General features: G+C 46.4%; 1 protein-coding gene across 1 annotated transcript in view; it reads left to right on the forward strand.

Annotated features, from left to right (window-relative positions):
- Nucleotides 1-12,553, forward strand: part of EBAG9 (estrogen receptor binding site associated antigen 9) — a 36,242-nt gene extending 23,689 nt beyond the window's left edge. Inside the window, exons 4-8 of the mRNA XM_077271086.1 lie at nucleotides 1,333-1,408; nucleotides 3,403-3,552; nucleotides 4,053-4,160; nucleotides 5,138-5,229; nucleotides 12,145-12,553. Coding sequence (XP_077127201.1) covers nucleotides 1,333-1,408; nucleotides 3,403-3,552; nucleotides 4,053-4,160; nucleotides 5,138-5,229; nucleotides 12,145-12,265 — 547 coding nt within the window. The 3' untranslated portion in view covers nucleotides 12,266-12,553. The remainder of the gene's footprint in view (nucleotides 1-1,332; nucleotides 1,409-3,402; nucleotides 3,553-4,052; nucleotides 4,161-5,137; nucleotides 5,230-12,144) is intronic.
- Nucleotides 12,554-19,784: the final 7,231 nt, after the last annotated feature.

The following is a 19,784-nucleotide window of genomic DNA, read 5'->3' on the forward strand; positions in this document are numbered from 1 at the left end:
TTTTACAAGGCGTTGCTCACATGGTACTGCCTTACAAGGCTTCCCTGGACTCTTGGGACCTTAAGCTGGTCCTAGGGGTCCTGCAGGAATCTCCATTTGAGCCTCTTCAGGACCTTTCCTTGACATACCTTTCCTGGAAAGTAGTATTTCTAGGGGCCATAACATCCATCAGGTGGGTCTCGGAGCTGGCGGCACTATCCTGCCGAACTCCGTTCTTTGCTTTTTCATCAGGATAAGGTGGTGCTCAGGCTAGCACCCCCTTTTTTTGCCAAAGGTTGTTTCCTTGTTCCACATGAACGAGGACATTGTCTTGCCTTCATTTTGTCCGGCGCCAATGCACTGTGTGGAAAGGGCTCTCCGTACGCTAGATCTAGTGAGAGCTCTCAGGAGATGTGTCTCAGACGGCATCCTTTCAGCAGACAGACACCGTTCGTCCTCCCCGAGGGTCGCGAGAAGGGTCTTGCAGTCTCAAAATCGACCATAGCCAGGTGGATACGTTTGACTATCCAGGAGTCCTACCCCATCAGAAGCTCAGTTTTTCTGACTGGGATCAGGGCACACTCCACTCGCGCAGTGGGCGCTTCCTTGGCTCTTCGGCATCAGGCATCAGCGGAACAGGTTTGCAAGGCGGCGACCTGGTCCAGTCTACACACTTTCTCTGAACACTATAATATCCATACTCAGGCTTCAGCGGATGCAAGTCTGGGTAGGAGGATTCTTCAGGTTGCGGTAGCACATCTATAGGCAATAGGTGCTTGGGGATTATACTGTGGAGTCGGTTTCCCACCCAGGGACTGCTTTAGGACGTCCCACAGTCCTGTGTCCCCCAATGAGACAAAGGAGAAGTATGGATTTTTGTGTTACTCACCGTAAAATCCTTTTCTCCGAGACGCTCATTGGGGGACACAGCAGCCACCCTATTAGCCAGATGGCTTCTTCTTTATTCGGTGTTTTGTTTCTAGACATGTTGCACCTTTGTTAAAGCTGAGTTATTTTTTTGTTGTTCTACTGCTTTTCTGCACCAAACTGGATTAGCCTGGGCCAATGTCAGGGTGTATACGGCAGAGGAGGACCTAACTTTTTTTATGTTTGCTTAGTATCAGCCTCCTGGCGGCAGTAGCATACACCCACAGTCCTGTGTCCCCCAATCAGCGTCTCGGAGAAAAGGATTTTACGGTAACACAAAAATCCTTTTTTTTTTTTTTCTTGTGAAAGCTGTCAATGGTCTGTAAATGTACTGGTATTTTTGAAGATGTAGTTCACTGAACTTCTTTGGTTGCCTGCCTTTCTGACCATTTTGGCTGATCCATGTTGTCTTTTTTTCGTTTTAAGGTCCGGACGTGGAAGAAAGTTAAGCGGTGATCAGATAACCCTGCCGACCACTGTAGACTACTCTGTTCCCAAGCAGGTCAGCTTCCGCCTCGCCTCCGTGTCTCAGATCTTTCTGCCGCGCAACCTGTTCATTGTATATACAGATACATATATGTAGGCAACAAGGCACCTAATATGTGTATGTTATATACAGCTCCCCCTACTGAGCTTGTTTATGCGCTTTAGAAAAAAACCCAACTCATTACATGGGCAAAGTGTTTTTCTGTTTTTTTCTTTTTGTGATTTAATTTTTTGCACTCCTCATTCAAAGAGGGTTTGTTTTGGATTATTTTTTTTTTTGCACACAATAAGTTGTAATTTTGAATGACCTATTTTATTGTACCATATAATGTAAAGAAAAATCCAAGTGTGGGGAGGAAACAAAAAATCCTTCAAACCCGCCATTTTTTTTTTGTCTCATTTTTATGGTGTTCATTATGAAGTAAAAACAACCTGCCAAGGTCAGTACGATTGTGGAGATGCCGAACGTCTGTGTATGCATGTATATATTGTGTGCCTTTTTTATTTTTTCTTAAGAGTGGGCTGTAGTTTTTAATGTGGGCATTTTGGGGTACATAAAGCGTTTTTATTACGTTCGTAGCAGCCAAAAATGTTGGTAACTTTTATTTTTATTTATTTTTCAATGACAATATAATGATGGCTGGACCTTACTATACGACAATTTGTTTTTTTTTAAACTTTTGTGCCCCCTATTTCATCAGACTGTTATGAGCAGGACTCTCTCTCCTACTGTAATAGTACAATCAGGTGTTACTGTGTAAGGGCTTATGTAGCTAGTACAAGTCTCCTCGGATCTGTAAAGTGCTGCCGATATAGATATACAATTATTCGATTGGAGTTTTAAGTGAATGACGGCCTAAAATATATGCTGCTTAAGTTTCTGTATTTTTAAAAAGGGGGTTGGTGGTCTGCTGTGCCTGCTCCACATACCCCAACCCACTTCCATTTTTATTTTTTGTACAATGAAGGGTTGTTCAGTTTCCCAGTATGAATTGATAAAGAAATTTTCACCAATTTCATGATCTCCGTTTGCTGTCATTTTATAAGATCTTTTATTGTTTACAAATGGGAGGCTGGAAATCTGTGCTGGTCACGTGATGGATGCACAGGCGCACTGCTGGTCACGTGATGGATGCACAGGCGCACTGCTGGTCACGTGATGGAAGCACAGGCGCACTGCTGGTCACGTGATGGATGCACAGGCGCGTTGCTGGTCGCGTGATGGAAGCACAGGCGCACTGCTGGTCGCGTGATGGAAGCACAGGCGCACTGCTGGTCGCGTGATGGAGGCACAGGCGCACTGCTGGTCGCGTGATGGAAGCACAGGCGCACTGCTGGTCGCGTGATGGATGCACAGGCGCGTTGCTGGTCACGCAACTTTCAATGTTTTTAATGTAACGAACCGTGCACCTTTCTGTCCATTGCCTGACCGGGACAGACTTTCAGCCTCTGGTAAGTTTTGCTTACACTGCAGACATCACTGTTTTACTTTTTATGGATCCTTCCTCAATATGCCCTATAATTGGCCTTAATTTTTTTTTTTCTGTTTTTAGTAGTAGGGCTAGTCTGATGGAAAGAACAAGTCCCCATTCATCAGTTGTATTTTTGTGTTTTTGTCATTTTTCCGTTTTAACTGTTTTCATCAGTAGACGTTCCTGTCAAATTCATCAAAATGGTGCACGATGTTTGCATTTGTCTCAAATTGAAAACTGCATTTTTCTTTTTTTTTCTTTTTTTTCCTATTTGCTGATTTTTACTAATTTTTTTGCAGTGGCATGTCACACAATTGTCTTCAACTACAAAAAAAACCCTTTTGTATTGTACTCCATGTGCTCAGCACTGCGTAAAAACTTTTGCGACCATCACAAATGATGATTCAGCAGAAAATATCATCAGCTAATGAAAGCCTCCTCGACCTTGTCTAGACAACCCCAAAAATGATGGCTGAATAAATGAGTTGGTGCTAAATCTCAGTTCTTGCACTCGCTAACTCTTGTGCGTCTTGTTTAGGTGGAGGAGTGGAGTTCTTGGGATGATGAAGTCCCCACGAGCGTGAAGATCGAAGGCGGGAATGGGACTCTGGCCACACCAAATTCCGGAGAGCAAGAAGAACCCGACTTCTTCAAAGACATGACGCCAACCATCAGGAAAACCCAAAAAGTCAGTTCATGCACCATAAAGTGGTATATTGACTGTGCTGCCGTCTGACCGCTGCTCTGCCGGGGTCTTGTGTAGCTTTGCTCGTTGAAACCAGTATGCAAATACTATGTTAGACGCTGCAAAAGGAGCGTCCGGGCGCCCCACCACCACCCTAAATTATTCCCAAACCGGCAGACACACGGCATAATATCACACTGGAGATATGGGTTTAATATAGATCTGCATTATCTTACAGCCGGAGCATGCATGTAGTGAATATCGCACTGAACAGTCGAATCTATAGGTATCGCGATGTGCAGAGCAGTCTGCGCTGGCAATTGAATGGTTAATACGCCATTGGCCGCCCATGGAGTGCAGTGTCCTTATCACAACAGCAGGTGGCGCCGTATACACACAAGTCTGGTAGAGATCAGCATGCGTGTGGAAATAATGGCCGTGTGCTCGCCACGTTCTGGCTTTCGCCTTTACAGTTTTTGATCTCGTCTCGCTTTTTTCTGCAGATCATTGTCAAGAAGAGAGAGCCAATCACTTATAATATGCCAGATGGGAGCATTGGATTTTCAAGCCGACTGGCAGCCACACAGGATCTCCTCCCTTATGTGCAATCTGTGAGTATTTGATGAGACGGCTGAAGTCCTGCACTGTTAGGAAAAGGGAGGACGATCATTATTTGCAACTCATACATTTGGCCTATCCACACGATAAGCCATAAATGCCTGATGGATGGGGGTCCGACCACTGATGCTTCAAAGGAGTGTTTTGGCTCAAACTCAGATCTTTGAGGGGTATATAGCCCCTATAAAAAGCATTCTTTTAGTTCTCTAATCACTGCCTCCATTCTGCAGAACTTGAAGTGTAATCTAATGTTACTTATGTGCTCGGTGTGGCCAAGGTGCTCAGTGCATCCTTCTGCTCACTGGTTTTGCCTGTCCCGCGCCTCTTTCTCTCTGGTGATTGCAGCGCTGGCTTACCTTCACTGAGTAATGTCTGCAGAGAAAGCTCAGGCAAGCCAGCGCTGTCAATCATTAGTGAGAGGTGGAGATATGCACTACTAGTGGGCCGAACAGGGCACTGAACCTATTGGCCACACCCAGGGTGCACGGAGCACATAATTAGCATATTAGATTCATCTTCAGCTGCTGCAGAACAGAAATAGCGATTAGTGCTAGAGGTGTGAATTTTCTAAAGGCTAAAATCCCCCTTAAAGCTTTTCTGCTTATTTTATGCTGTCGGGAATGTGCCGTCAGAAAACTACATTGTTTAAATTGGAGTTTTATGTAAGAATTTTTTTTTATTTCCCATATCACTGTATTAGTAACTTACAGAAATCTGGCAATCTGTCACATACACGAGAACGCAAAAAAATGCATTTTACATTAAAACCTGATTTAAACAGGTGACTTAGTGATGACGCAGCGGCCATAGACCGCAGTGATGAGACCTCTGCATTCTCTGAAGGAAGATCATGTACAGCCAGTAGTAGGGTGCACATGCCCTGGCCACTGGTCGCGGGGCTATCCTACACTCACATCACACACAATGCAGATCACAATGTGCTATTATTCTCCTATAAATAAATTTTTAGGCAGAATTGGGCGATTTAGAAACGTGGCAAGAAAATTCCAATGCTTGGGAGGAAGAGGAAGACGCTGCCTGGCAGGCGGAAGAAGTTCTACGGTAATAATTCCTTGTTAATGTCAGTCATGCACGCCTGTTTGTATTTTATATATTTTTTTTTTAATCACTTATAAAATGTAAATGTAATTTGGATTCATTTTGTAATTGGGTTAATTACTATATTTTGCTTCTTTAATGCTGAAGAGAGATTCTGAAGTGTGCAGTGGATAGATCTGTACTTCAGAAATCTCAACCCGTATAGCATGTATATAGCAGCCATAGTGAGAGGAGAGCAGGAGCTGGGTCTGCTCAGTGCTCGCTATCCCTGTATATAGCAGCCATAGTGAGAGGAGAGCAGGAGCTGGGTCTGCACAGTGCTCGCTCCCCCTGTATATAGCAGCCATAGTAAGAGGAGAGCAGCAGCTGGGTCTGCACAGTGCTCGATCCCCCTGTATATAGCAGCCATAGTAAGAGGAGAGCAGCAGCTGGGTCTGTACAGTGCTCGCTCCCCCTGTATATAGCAGCCATAGTAAGAGGAGAGCAGCAGCTGGGTCTGCACAGTGCTCGATCCCCCTGTATATAGCAGCCATAGTAAGAGGAGAGCAGCAGCTGGGTCTGTACAGTGCTCGCTCCCCCTGTATATAGCAGCCATAGTGAGAGGAGCGCAGGAGCTGGGTCTGCACAGTGCTCGCTCCCTCTGTATATAGCAGCCATAGTGAGAGGAGCGCAGGAGCTGGGTCTGCACAGTGCTCGCTCCCCCTGTATATAGCAGCCATAGTGAGAGGAGCGCAGGAGCTGGGTCTGCACAGTGCTCGCTCCTCCCTGTATATAACAGCCATAATAAGAGGAGTGCAGGAGCTGGGTCTGCACGGTGCTTTCTCCTCCTGTATATAACAGCCATAGTAAGAGGAGCGCAGGAGCTGGGTCTGCACCGTGCTCGCTCTCCCTGTATATAGCAGCCATAGTGAGAGGAGAGCAGGAGCTGGGTCTGCACAGTGCTCGATCCCCCCTGTATATAGCAGCCATAGTGAGAGGAGCGCAGGAGCTGGGTCTGAACCGTGCTCGCTCCCCCTGTATATAGCAGCCATAGTGAGAGGAGAGCAGCAGCTGGGTCTGCACAGTGCTCGCTCCCCCCTGTATATAGCAGCCATAGTGAGAGGAGAGCAGGAGCTGGGTCTGCACAGTGCTTGCTCCCCCTGTATATAGCAGCCATAGTGAGAGGAGCGCAGGAGCTGGGTCTGCACAGTGCTCGCTCCCTCCTGTACATAGCAGCCATAGTGAGAGGAGCGCAGGAGCTGGGTCTGCACAGTGCTCGCTCCCCCTGTATATAGCAGCCCTAGTGAGAGGAGAGCAGTAGCTGGGCCTGCACAGTGCTCGCTCCCCCTGTATATAGCAGCCATAGTGAGAGGAGAGCAGGAGCTGGGCCTGCACAGTGCTCGCTCCTCCCTGTGTATAGCAGCCATAGTGAGAGGAGCGCAGGAGCTTGGGTCTGCACAGTGCTCGCTCCCTCCTGTACATAGCAGCCATAGTGAGAGGAGAGCAGGAGCTGGGTCTGCACAGTGCTCACTCCCTCTGTATATAGCAACCATAGTAAGAGGAGCGCAGGAGCTGGGTCTGCACAGTGCTCGCTCCCCCTGTATATAGCAGCCATAGTGAGAGGAGAGCAGGAGCTGGGTCTGCACAGTGCTCACTCCCTCTGTATATAGCAGCCATAGTGAGAGGAGAGCAGGAGCTGGGTCTGCACAGTGCTCGCTCCCCCTGTATATAGCAGCCATAGTGAGAGGAGAGCAGGAGCTGGGTCTGCACAGTGCTCGCTCCCCCTGTATATAGCAGCCATAGTGAGAGGAGAGCAGGAGCTGGGTCTGCACAGTGCTCACTCCCTCTGTATATAACAGCCATAGTGAGAGGAGAGCAGCAGCTGGGTCTGCACAGTGCTCGCTCCTCCCTGTATATAGCAGCCATAGTGAGAGAAGAGCAGGAGCTGGGTCTGCACAGTGCTCGCTCCTCCCTGTATATAGCAGCCATAGTGAGAGAAGAGCAGGAGCTGGGTCTGCACAGTGCTTGCTCCCCCTGTATATAGCAGCCATAGTGAGAGGAGAGCAGGAGCTGGGTCTGCACAGTGCTCGCTCCCCCTGTATATAGCAGCCATAGTGAGAGGAGAGCAGGAGCTGGGTCTGCACAGTGCTCGCTCCCCCCTGTATATAGCAGCCATAGTGAGAGGAGAGCAGGAGCTGGGTCTGCACAGTGCTCGCTCCCCCTGTATATAGCAGCCATAGTGAGAGGAGAGCAGCAGCTGGGTCTGCACAGTGCTCGCTCCTCCCTGTATATAGCAGCCATAGTGAGAGAAGAGCAGGAGCTGGGTCTGCACAGTGCTTGCTCCCCCTGTATATAGCAGCCATAGTGAGAGGAGAGCAGGAGCTGGGTCTGCACAGTGCTCGCTCCCCCTGTATATAGCAGCCATAGTGAGAGGAGAGCAGGAGCTGGGTCTGCACAGTGCTCGCTCCCCCCTGTATATAGCAGCCATAGTGAGAGGAGAGCAGGAGCTGGGTCTGCACAGTGCTCGCTCCCCCTGTATATAGCAGCCATAGTGAGAGGAGAGCAGGAGCTGGGTCTGCACAGTGCTCGCTCCCCCTGTATATAGCAGCCATAGTGAGAGGAGAGCAGGAGCTGGGTCTGCACAGTGCTCACTCCCTCTGTATATAACAGCCATAGTGAGAGGAGAGCAGCAGCTGGGTCTGCACAGTGCTCGCTCCTCCCTGTATATAGCAGCCATAGTGAGAGAAGAGCAGGAGCTGGGTCTGCACAGTGCTCACTCCCTCTGTATATAACAGCCATAGTGAGAGGAGAGCAGCAGCTGGGTCTGCACAGTGCTCGCTCCTCCCTGTATATAGCAGCCATAGTGAGAGAAGAGCAGGAGCTGGGTCTGCACAGTGCTCGCTCCCCCCTGTATATAGCAGCCATAGTGAGAGGAGCGCAGGAGCTGGGTCTACACAGTGCTCGCTCCCTCTGTATATAGCAGCCATAGTGAGAGGAGAGCAGGAGCTGGGTCTGCACAGTGCTCGCTCCCCCCTGTATATAGCAGCCATAGTGAGAGGAGAGCAGGAGCTGGGTCTACACAGTGCTTGCTCCCCCTGTATATAGCAGCCATAGTGAGAGGAGAGCAGGAGCTGGGTCTGCACAGTGCTCGCTCCCCCTGTATATAGCAGCCATAGTGAGAGGAGAGCAGGAGCTGGGTCTGCACAGTGCTCGCTCCCCCCTGTATATAGCAGCCATAGTGAGAGGAGAGCAGGAGCTGGGTCTGCACAGTGCTCGCTCCCCCTGTATATAGCAGCCATAGTGAGAGGAGCGCAGGAGCTGGGTCTTCACGGTCCTTTCTCCCCCTGTATATAGCAGCCATAGTGAGAGGAGAGCAGGAGCTGGGTCTTCACGGTCCTTTCTCCCCCTGTATATAGCAGCCATAGTGAGAGGAGAGCAGGAGCTGCGTCTGCACACTGCCCCCTCTCCCTGTGTATAGCAGACATAGTGAGGAGCACAGGAGCTCTGTTTGCACTGTGCTCACTCTCCTCGTATATAGCAGCCATAGTGAGGAGCACAGGAGCTCGGTTTGCACTGTGCTCACTCTCCTCGTATATAGCAGCCATAGTGAAGCCCCTAAAAATTTTTGGATGAAAGCAATTAACTTCATAAGTAATATGCTTAGTGAAAGGAAGTCCACCTGTTTGCAATCTAAGTGTCACACGTCTGTCAGTATTTACACTTTACCTTTTCTGAAAGGCCACAGAGGCTGCAACACCGTTAACAAGAGGCACCAGTAACCAAACACCATGAAGACCAAGGAGATCCCCAAACAAGTCAGGGACAAAGTTGTTGAGAAGTACAAGTCAGGTTGCGTTCTAAAAAATTAAATTAAATAATATCCCTATCTCTGATGATCCCCCAGAGAATTAGCAAATCCAGTACAATCAATTGGAAAGAAAATGGTACCACAACAAACCTGACAAGAGAGGGCCGCCCACCAAAACGGAGGGCATTAATCATAGAGACAGCACAGAGACTAAAAATAACCCTGAAGGAGCTGCAAATTCACAAGCAGAGACTGGAGTATGTGTTCATACGACCACAATAAGCTGTACACTCCATTGAGGTGACCTTTATGGTAGAGTGGGCAGTAAAAAGCCTTACAAAAATTTAAATGCTTAAGTTTTCCAAAAGACACGTGGGATGCTCCCCAAATGTATGGAGGATGGTGGTGTCATCAGATGAGTCAAATTGAACCTTTTGGCCACTAAGGTAAACTCTCTTTTGCGCAAAAGCAACACAGCTCATCACCCCCAGAACACTGTCCCCACAGTAAAACATGGTGGTGGCAGCATTATACTTAGATGTTTTGCGGCAGCAGGGATCAGGAAAATGTTGTGAAATACAGGGATATTGTTGAGCACAACCTATTTGTCAGTGATTTGATACAATGGCCCAAAGCATACTGAAAAGGAACGCTCATGTGGGTTAAGGATAAACATGTAAATGTTTTGGAGTGGCTTAGTCAAAGTCCAGACCATAATCCAGTTAAGAATCTGGGGGTCAGTCTTGAAAACCACCAGAGTAAACCATCTAACTTTGAAGGAGCTGGAGCAATTTTGCTTTGAGGAATGGGCAAAAATCCCAGTGGAAATCTCAGTCTTATCCAAAGTGACTTGCAGCTGTAATTGCCACAAAAGGAAACCGGAAAAATGCCAAGGTGGGTGAATACTTTCACAAGCCACTATAGTTTCTCTTTAAAGGGGTTTTCTCATTTCTGCTATGGGCAGTGCCCAGAAGGATTTCTTGAAAATAAGCTGATCACAAAGTGCTGCCCACGCGCTTTGGCCACCAACAATCTGCTCTAATCAGTGGAAATCCTGACTCTAAATTCCCCTCAGCGCCACCTCAGGGGTGATGAAGCATGGCACTGTGCCTCTTTTTTTGATTGTGTAATACAGGACAGGTTCTCCAGAGGAAGGAGCCTTCTTTGTATCCGCTGATGAAGAGGTGGGGACTCCCTCACTATTGTACAAAATGGGAATATCGGCTTTTAAAGCAGTACATTTTCTATAACTCCAGACAGAGCCCTCCCCTTCATAACGGCACAGACACCGCTGCTCTGCGGCACATCCCGGTCCTCTTAATCTTGGGATACTGTTTATTTTGTAAATAGTGACTGACTTTCTTCACAGCCATGATTTTCTTATCTGGGTCACTGCGCGTTTTCTGATGTAAATAAAGGTGGTGCCTTTTTGGATTGCTCCTATCTGTTTTGGATTTTCAGTGCCCATTTTCCAGGCCCGATCTCTTCTACTCCTGTCACATCCAGACCTGCTCTCTGTACGGTTTCCTGTGAGCTCTCGGGTCTCCTGATCTTGAATTGTTCTTTCATACCGTTATAGGAAATGCCGTGTTTACCGGGGGCACAAAATAGAATATATCTCACAATACACCTCCGACTATATACTGCACGGCATCCCAGCCAGACGGCCAACCCTAGTGCCGGCATATCCCAGCAGAGTCGTAACTGCAGCTCTGGGTAGGCTTGTGGTGACGCATGATACAACCCTAAAGGAAGAAAAACTGTCATCAGGGCAGGAAACTTTACAGAATGGGCTGTTACTTGGGGATGTGGCTGCTGCTATTACATTATCCCAACAGATACTAATGTGGATGAACTGGGGCTGCCAGAACTGGTTTATGAAGGGCAGTGGGACACCCCTCTGACTGCTACGTTACTTACTAGGGTATAAGCACCTCTTCAGCCTGCTGTAATGCTATATTCAAGACACTGTGGCTGCATGTCTCGCAGCTGTTCGGCAGCTGCCCCACAGTGGAGCTCGGAGGGGGCGGAAGCTGCCCCACAGCGGAGCTCGGAGGGGGCGGAAGCTGCCCCACAGCGGAGCACCTGGACTTACAGGTGTGAGAAAGTAAAATGCATACAAAGGGCCTCTGTCGGGTTACGGCACCCCATGGTCTCTCTTCGATTTTTTGCTGGGTTAAGAGTTGTGACCGTCTCCTATAGCGCCACACTGGTGGAGACTAGAGCATCTTCCCCGTATTGTGAGGAGTAGGGGCAATGGCTGATATCACACAACAGAGAGAAGAAATAGTTATACATCTAATTAGATTACATTATGGGTTTGAGAGGAAGATTGGGTTTTTCAAACCTTTGCATGGCCAAAAAGTTCAGTGCTTCTTCCCACCTACCGTAGTCTTTGGACTGTAAGAGACACTTTTTTTCCCCCAAATGTGCAGCTTACTGGGGGTGCGGTACTGGTGGAGCGGGATCACAGAAGGCAGGGTCCCTTCCTCAGGAACCAGCAGCGGTAGAAGCCATGCGATGCTACGGGCCCGGTGTCGGAGGTGAGGCAGAGCACAGTACATTGCTTCCCCGGCGACGGTATTCCTGAAGTGGCTGGTGGCCGAGGTGGCACATCTCTGCCCAGCTGAGATCTCAGTCTACGCAAGCCCCGCCTCCGGTGGCCATTTCCCTGAAGCCCACAGCTTCACCACTGACACCGGGCCTGCAGCATCACACCGCTGGGGCTTCCACTTCTCCCACCCAGGGCCCGCAGCATTGCTCCACTTCTGCCGCTGCTGGCTTCCTGAGGAAAGATACCTGCTCTCCGGTCTCTAGCACATGTTTGGAGGACATTATGCAGCAGTACTGAGTAGTGTAGCTGTGAATCCATCAATGTGGTGAGAGAACACTTCTTGGTGTCTGGGCTTCTTTCACTCTGGTCATTCTTCCCTGTCCGTAGACTTCAGTAGGCAGCTGGAAGATGATATTTCAAATGGATAACAATCTGACTTGTTTTAACCAAGCTGGTTTTTAGCAGTGCAGAGTGGATGAGTAGTTCAGAGGAAAAGTATTATATTTGCTTGTGCTAGTGACTTATGTAAAAGATGTTTGTTGAAATGACCGTAACCATTTTTACATTCGTTAATCAGGCAGCAGAAAGTAGCCGAAAGGGAAAAACGAACCGCAGAGCAGCAAAGGAAGAAGATGGAGAAAGACGTGCAGCGGCAAATGAAGAAGGAACAGAGCAAAATCGGCGTGAAATTATCCTAACAACGGGCGCCGCTCATCACACAAACACTTCTCTGATTTTTAGGATCTTTCCATTGGGGTAACGGCACAAAGTCACTGGGATTTATGGGAACTCAGACGCCTCTTATCACATTTCTAAGACTTTGGATTACAATACCAGATGATTTAATTGCCTCCTCAGACTTGCGAATGGGACTCAGAAAAATTAAGATTAAAGAAAAAAGAATAGGTGTAAATAATAATTGGGTTAAATTGACTGCTGCATTATACAGTGACAAATGTAATTATTGATTAAAGGATTTTAAAGAACTTGCTGTAATGTTGTATGATTAGTCGCCCCAGAGGTAAGCTCACATGCGTGCATTTTCGGTCCGACAGCCAGCTCAGAGAAGGTGCAGTGCGCTAGCTCCCTGAAATCAATTGAACTTTCATCTTTCAGAAGCTCTGACCACTGGCACTTCTGGGTCAGGGTGACATCAGCACGATCAGGTTAGCTGATCACTTTGCTGACATCACTCCAGCACCACATAGGCATGGTGTACATTGGTCAGGTTAGCGATCACCTGCAGCTAAGGAGACCAAATACTTGTTGGTGGGGGAGAGAGACACAGGGAGTGGGGAAGGGATTGATGTGAACACAGTATCAGGAGTGTGGGGGGAGGCAGAATTGGTGCTGCGGAGGCAGAATTGGTGCTGCGGAGGCAGAATTGGTGCTGCGGAGGCAGAATTGGTGCTGCGGAGGCAGAATTGGTGCTGCGGAGGCAGAATGAGGAGCGGGGGATGATTGTTGTCACAGTATGAGGGGCTGGGGGATGGATGCTGCTGACAGTATGAGGAGCAGGGGAGCATTTGTGTGGATGCAGTATGAGGAGCAGGTGGGTGGGGGAAATTGGTACAGTATGGAGTGCAAGGGGGACCTGGGAGAAGACAGCATGTATGGGTAGTGAGGGAGATCTGCTGGGAGACAATATGGCAGTTTGGAGGGTGAGGGAGACCTGAGAAGATACAGTGTTGCAGTTTGGGGAGCTGGGGGTGTGTGGAAAATGTTAGGAAACAGGTGCAAAATCTTTGTGGGGATGTATGAGGACATAGTATGGAGGAAAATGTGAGGGCACGGTATGAGGAGGGAGGGGGAAATTTGAGAATATTGAGGGGAATAGTGTGAGGAGACAATAAGGGTAAGAGTAGTGTGAAGGGGTATAGAATAGAGATTGGGTAATGTGGGTGGGCAGTATAGAGAAGGGACAGTATGGAGGAGTATGATGGAGCACACTATGGAGACTGCACTAAAGTGGGAGATGCCGTTTTAGAGGGCAGTGTGAAGAGGGGGGATGCCGTATGGAATAGTGACATATTTTGTGCAGGGGACACATTTAGGACCAATTAATTATTCAGGGGAGTAGTGTACGGCAAGTATTTTTATTCAGAAGCATAAGGGTACTTGTTCTCGGTCTGGATTAACAGCGCTTTGGATGGAGAGGAAAACCCGCTCAGCCCAAAGTGCCGCCCCCTCCTGTACGTGCGATGATTTCTGGATGTGTTCAGTAATCACATCTGGAATCACCGCACCCCATACATGGGACCCTGTGATTTACCTTGCGGTGACGGAGTGTCGCCACACAGTAAACACATGCTGCATTCTAAAAAGACGCGCCACCTGTCCGGAAACGCAGGCCCGCCGGGTGCGTGTTCGCACGCATAGTGGAGATGGGATTTCATAAAATCCCCTCCACTATGCTGTAGCATCTAGATGCTGGGGGTTGAACGCTGCGGCTGTACGCAGCGTTCAATCCGCAGCTAATCTGGCCAGTGGAAACATACCCTTATAATCACATTGCTATTTTTAACCCATTCCTGACCTGTGGCACAGCGTATGCGTCATGAGTCAGTGCCAATCCGACCTGTGACTCCCTGCAGGTCGGGTGAAAGGGTTAACTAATTTCACCCGACCTGCAGGGACAGGGGGAGTGGTACTTTAGCGCCCCCCCCCCCGTGGCTACGATCGCTCTGATTGGCTGCTGAAAGTGACGTTTCACTTTCATTCAGAGCAATCGTAATGTTTCACCAATGAAAATTGGTGAAATTACAATCCAGTGATGGCCGATGCTGCAATATCATCGGCCATGGCTGGAGACCGCGATCTGCCACCGATCCACCGCCATGCCCCGTCCTCTGCTGTCCATCCTCCTGTCCGCTCCCCCCTGCAGTCCGATCCCACCCCCGCATACTTACCGACCTCCGGTGTCCCTCTCTGTGTCCGTCTTCTGCTTGGGCGCCGCCATCTTCCAAAATGCGCAGGTACATTTTGATAGAACCTATCACAGCGATCAAAATAAAAAAATAAATGAACCCCTTCCTTTGTCACCCCCATAGGTAGGGACAATAATAAAATAAAGAATATATATTTACTTTTATTTTTCTACTAGGGTTAGAATTAGGCTATGTGCACACTGTGCAGATTTGGCTGCAGATCCGCAACAGATTGGCCGCTGCGGATTCGTAGCAGTTTTCCATCACGTTTACAGTACCATGTTAACGTATGGAAAACCAAATCTGCTGTGCCCATGGCGCGGAAAATACAGCGCGGAAACGCTGCGTTGTATTTTCCGCAACATCTCAATTCTTTGTGCGGATTCCGCAGCATTTTACACCTGTTCCTCAATAGGAATCCGCAGGTGAAATCCGCACAAAAAACACTGTGGAAATCAGTGCGTTTTACCTGCGGATTTTTCAAAAACTGCGGAAAAATCCTCACACGAATCCGCAACGTGGGCACATAGCCTTAGGGTTGGAATTAGGGTTAAGGGTGTGTTGGGGATAGGGTTGGGATTAGGGATGTGATTAGGGTTATGGCTAGAGTTAGAATTGAGGGGTTTCCACTGTTTAGGCACATCAGGGGTCTCCAAATGTGACATGGCGCCACCATTGATTCCAGCCAATCATGCGTTCAAAAAGTCAAATGGTGCTCCCTCCCTTCCGAGCCCCGATGTGCGCCCAAACAATGGTTTACCCAAACATATGGGACACAAGCGTCCCCAGGAAAAATTGCACAACAACTTTGGGGGTCTAATTTATCCTGTTACCCTTGGGGAAAATAACAAAATGGGGCTAAACTTATTTTTGTTGGAAAAAAGATTTTTTTTATTTTCAAAAATTGTAAATTTCTGTGAAGCACTTGGGGGTTCAAAGTGCTCACCACACATCTAGATAAGTTCCTTGGGGGGGGGGGGTCTAGTTTCCAAAATGGGGTCACTTGGGGGGGTTCCTACTGTTTAGGCACATCAGGGGCTCTGCAAACGTAACATGACGCCCGCAGACCATTCCATCAAAGTCTGCATTACAAAACGTCACTACTCCCCTTCCGAGCCCTAACGTGTGCCCAAATAGTAGTTTACCCCCACATATGGGGTATCGGCGTACTCAGGACAAACTGGACAACAACTTTTGGGGTCCAATTTCTCCTGTTACCCTTGTGAAAATAAAAAAAATTGCGGGCTAAAATATAATTGAGGAAAGAAAAATGATTTTTTATTTGCACGGCTTTGCGTTATAAACTTCTGTGAAGCACTTAGGGGTTCAAAGTGCTCACCACACATCTAGATAAGTTCCTTGGGGGGGTCTAGTTTCCAAAATGGGGTCACTTGGGGGGGAGCTCCAATGTTTAGGCACGCAGGGGCTCTCCAAACGCGACATGGTGTCCGCTAACGATAGCTAATTTTTCATTCAAAAAGTCAAATGGCGCTCCTTCCCTTCCGAGCCCTGCGCTCAAACAGTGGTTTACCCCCACATGTGAGGTATCGCTGTACTCGGGAAATTGCCCAACAAATTTTAGGATCCATTTTATCCTGTTGCCCATATAAAAATGAAAAAAATTGAGGCTAAAAAATTTTTTTGGGGAAAAAGTACTTTTTCATTTTTACGGATCAATTTGTGAAGCACCCGGGGGTTCAAAGTGCTCACTATGCATCAAGATAAGTTTTTTTTTTTGGGGTGGTGTAGTTTCCAAAATGGGGTCACTTGTGGGGAAGCTCCAATGTTTAGGCACACAGGGGCTCTCCAAACACGACATGGTGTCCGCTAAAGATCGGAGCCAATTTTTCTTTCAAAGTCAAATGGCGCTCCTTCCCTTCCGAGCCCGGCCGTGTGCCCAAACAGTGGTTCCCCCCCACATATGGGATATTGGCGTACTCATGACAAATTGTACAATATCTTTCGGTGCCCAGTTTCTCCTTTTACCCTTGGAAAAATAAAAAAAAAATGTTGCTAAAAGATAATTTTTGTAATTAAAAAGTGAAATGTTCATTTTTTTTTTTCCTTCCATGTTGCTTCTGCTGCTGTGAAGTACCTGAAGGGTTAATAGACTTCTTGAATGTAGTTTTGAGCACCTTGAGGGGTGCAGTTTTTAGAATGTCACTTTTGGGTATTTTCAGCCATATAAAAACCCTTAAACTAACTTCAAATGTGAGGTGGTGGTCCCTAAAAAAAAAAAAAAAAAATTGTTTTGTAAATTTAGTTGTACAAATGAGAAATCGCTGGTCAAATTTAACCCTTATAACTTCCTAACAAAAAAAAAATGGTTTCCAAAATTGTGCTGATGTAAAGTAGACATGTGGGAAATGTTATTTATTAACTATTTTGTCACATAACTCTTGTTTAACAGAATAAAAATTCAACATTAGAAAATTGTGATATTTAACATTTTAAAATTTTTTATTTTTTCACAAATAAACGCAAAAATTATCTATCTAAATTTACTAACATGAAACCCAATGTCACGAAAAAACAATCTCCGAATCGCTAGGATCTGTTGAAGCGTTCCTGAGTTATTACCTCATAAAGGGACACTGGTCAGAATTGCAAAAAACGGCCCAGCTCATTAAGGTCAAAATAGGCTGGGTTAAGAGGGTAGTGTGTGGTTGAAAAAAGGTGCACAAGCAACTTGGGGATAACCGCAGCCTTGTAAGGATTGGTGCTGGATTTGCTTCAAGAGCCACCACACAGACGTATCCAGGACTTGGGCTACAACTGTCGCATACCTTGTGTCCAGCCACTGATGACCAATAGACAACACCAGAAGCATCTTACCTGGGCCAAGGAGAAAAAGAACTTGGATTGTTGCTCAGTGATCCAAGGTGTTGTTTTCAGATGAAAGTACATTTTTCATTTCATTTGGAAATCAAGGTCCCAGAGTTTGGAGGAAGAGTGGAGAGACCACAATCCAAGCTGCTTGAGGTCTAGTGTGAAGTTTCCACCATCAGTGATGGTTTGGGGAGCCATGTCATCTGCTGGTGTAGGTCCACCTGGAAATTTTAGAGCACTTCATGCTTCCCTCTGCCGACAAGCTTTTTGGAGATGGAAATTTAATTCTCCAGCAGGACTTGGCACCTGTCCACACGGCCAAAAGTACCAATACCTGGTTTGCAAACAACAGTATCACTGTGCTTGATTGGCAGCAAACTCGCCTGATCTTAACCCCATAGAGAATCTATGGGATATTGTTAAAAGGAAGATGAGACACCAGACCCAACAATGCAGATGAGCTGAAGGCTGCTATCAAAGCAACCTGGGCTTCCATAACACCTCAGCAGGGGCACAGGCTGATCGCCTCCATGCCACGCCGCATTGATGCAAAAAGAGCCCCAACCAAGTATTGAGTGCATTCACTGCACATAAATTTCAGTAGACCAACATTTTGGATTTTAAAATCATTTTTCAAGCTGATGTTATAAAGTATTCTAATTTACTGAGATAATGACTTTTGGGTTTTCATTGGCTGTAAGCCATAATCATCAACATTAACAGAAATAAACACTTGAAATAGATCACTGTTTGTAGTGACTATATAATATGACTTTCACTTCTTGTATTGAAGAAATGAAATAAATTCACTCTTTGATGATATTCTAATTTTGTGAGAAGCACTTGTACATTGAGAAATGACTTCCAGATTGTCTTTCAAACACTGGAGCCATCCAGCAGGTCATAAAACTACTGGAGACAAACCAGTAGTATTATACATATTTTTGGATCTTGTCCAAAAATAAGGCCTTTATGGGTAGAGATCAATAGTTTATTATATAAAATAGAGAAGTGGAAGATCCTTATCTCGCATTATCTTTCTGTTCTCTCCCTCGAAACAGATTCCCTTTCTAGGGAAATGAGATTTATAGCTCTCCCTATTTTTGCAGTAGCTAAACTGCTCATTGGGGCCCAAATGGAAATCCCCTGTTATCCCTATTATTAATGAGATCATTGATCGTCTCAACAACACTATTGAATTATACTTTGCCCTAGAAAACAATACCATACCCTTCCAGAATATGAAGCCACATTGTTCTCCTCCTCGTTCCCTTAAGTTTAGATAGAAAAATATTTAACAACCTTTCTTCTTGGCATATAATCTTGCATTGTTTTTACATTACCATGTGTTTTATCCCTTTGTTTTACCCCTCCCACTACGTGAAGTTTCCCTTAAAAACTATTTAAAATAAAACTACTGAAGACCGACAGGAGTAGCACTGATATAATACTTCGTCGCTGTCTTCATAATCTATTGGGGACATGAAACTTCGTTAGAAGCAATAATAAAAAAATTACCATTCCAATTGTAAAGCAAGGAGTTCGATCGCTGATGTTTAGGGGATGTGTGAGCTATAAAAGGCACAGGAAACTCGGTCAAAGTTAAAGGAAAGTTGAATGTAGCACGTTATCAGCAAATACTGATGCACATAGGATGTACTTGCAATTTCCAACATGACAACAATCCAAACACAAGGCCAAATTGACCTGTCATTGGCTACAGCAGAACAAAGTGAAGGTTCTGGAGTGGCCATCTCAGTCTCCTGACCTCAATATCATTGAGCTACTCTGGGGAGATCTCAAGTGCGTAGTTCATCCTAGACAGCCCAGGAATTTACAGGAACTGCAGGCTTTTTGCCAAGAAGAGTGGGCAGATTTACCATCTGAGAAAATAAAGAACGTCATCCACAATTACCACAAAAGATTTCAAGCTGTCATTGATGTTAGAGGGGGCAATATACAGCATTAAGAAATTGGAGAAACTTGATTCCAGCTCACCCAGTTGCTCTATGCCTATCCACCTGGGGCTCAGACACCAGCCTCGCATCAAGGAAAATAGAAAAAAATTGGGAGTCCAGCTGAACAGGACTGGATTTTCCTTTTCTTTTTCAAAAGAAAATATAGTGCATACAAAAGAAATGTACATGTTGACCAGTCCTGTTGAGCCGGACTCCAATTTTTCCTATTTTCATTAAGAAATGGAGTATGTAAACTATTGATCAGGGTCATTTGGATGTTTTGGGTTGTCATTATGATTTAAAAAGAGAAAAAAAAAAAAAATACAGTAGTTTGACAATAAATGGCTTCACCCAACCACTAACCATGAGTGGAGAAAAAGGATAGATCGATATCCCAAAAAAAAAAATTATATATATATATATACATATATATATATATATATATATATACACATATACATACACATATACCCCTTCCCCCCCCTATATACCAGACATGATTT

Source organism: Ranitomeya variabilis, chromosome 6 (genome assembly GCF_051348905.1).
Source record: "Ranitomeya variabilis isolate aRanVar5 chromosome 6, aRanVar5.hap1, whole genome shotgun sequence".
Taxonomy (NCBI): Eukaryota; Metazoa; Chordata; class Amphibia; order Anura; family Dendrobatidae; genus Ranitomeya; species Ranitomeya variabilis.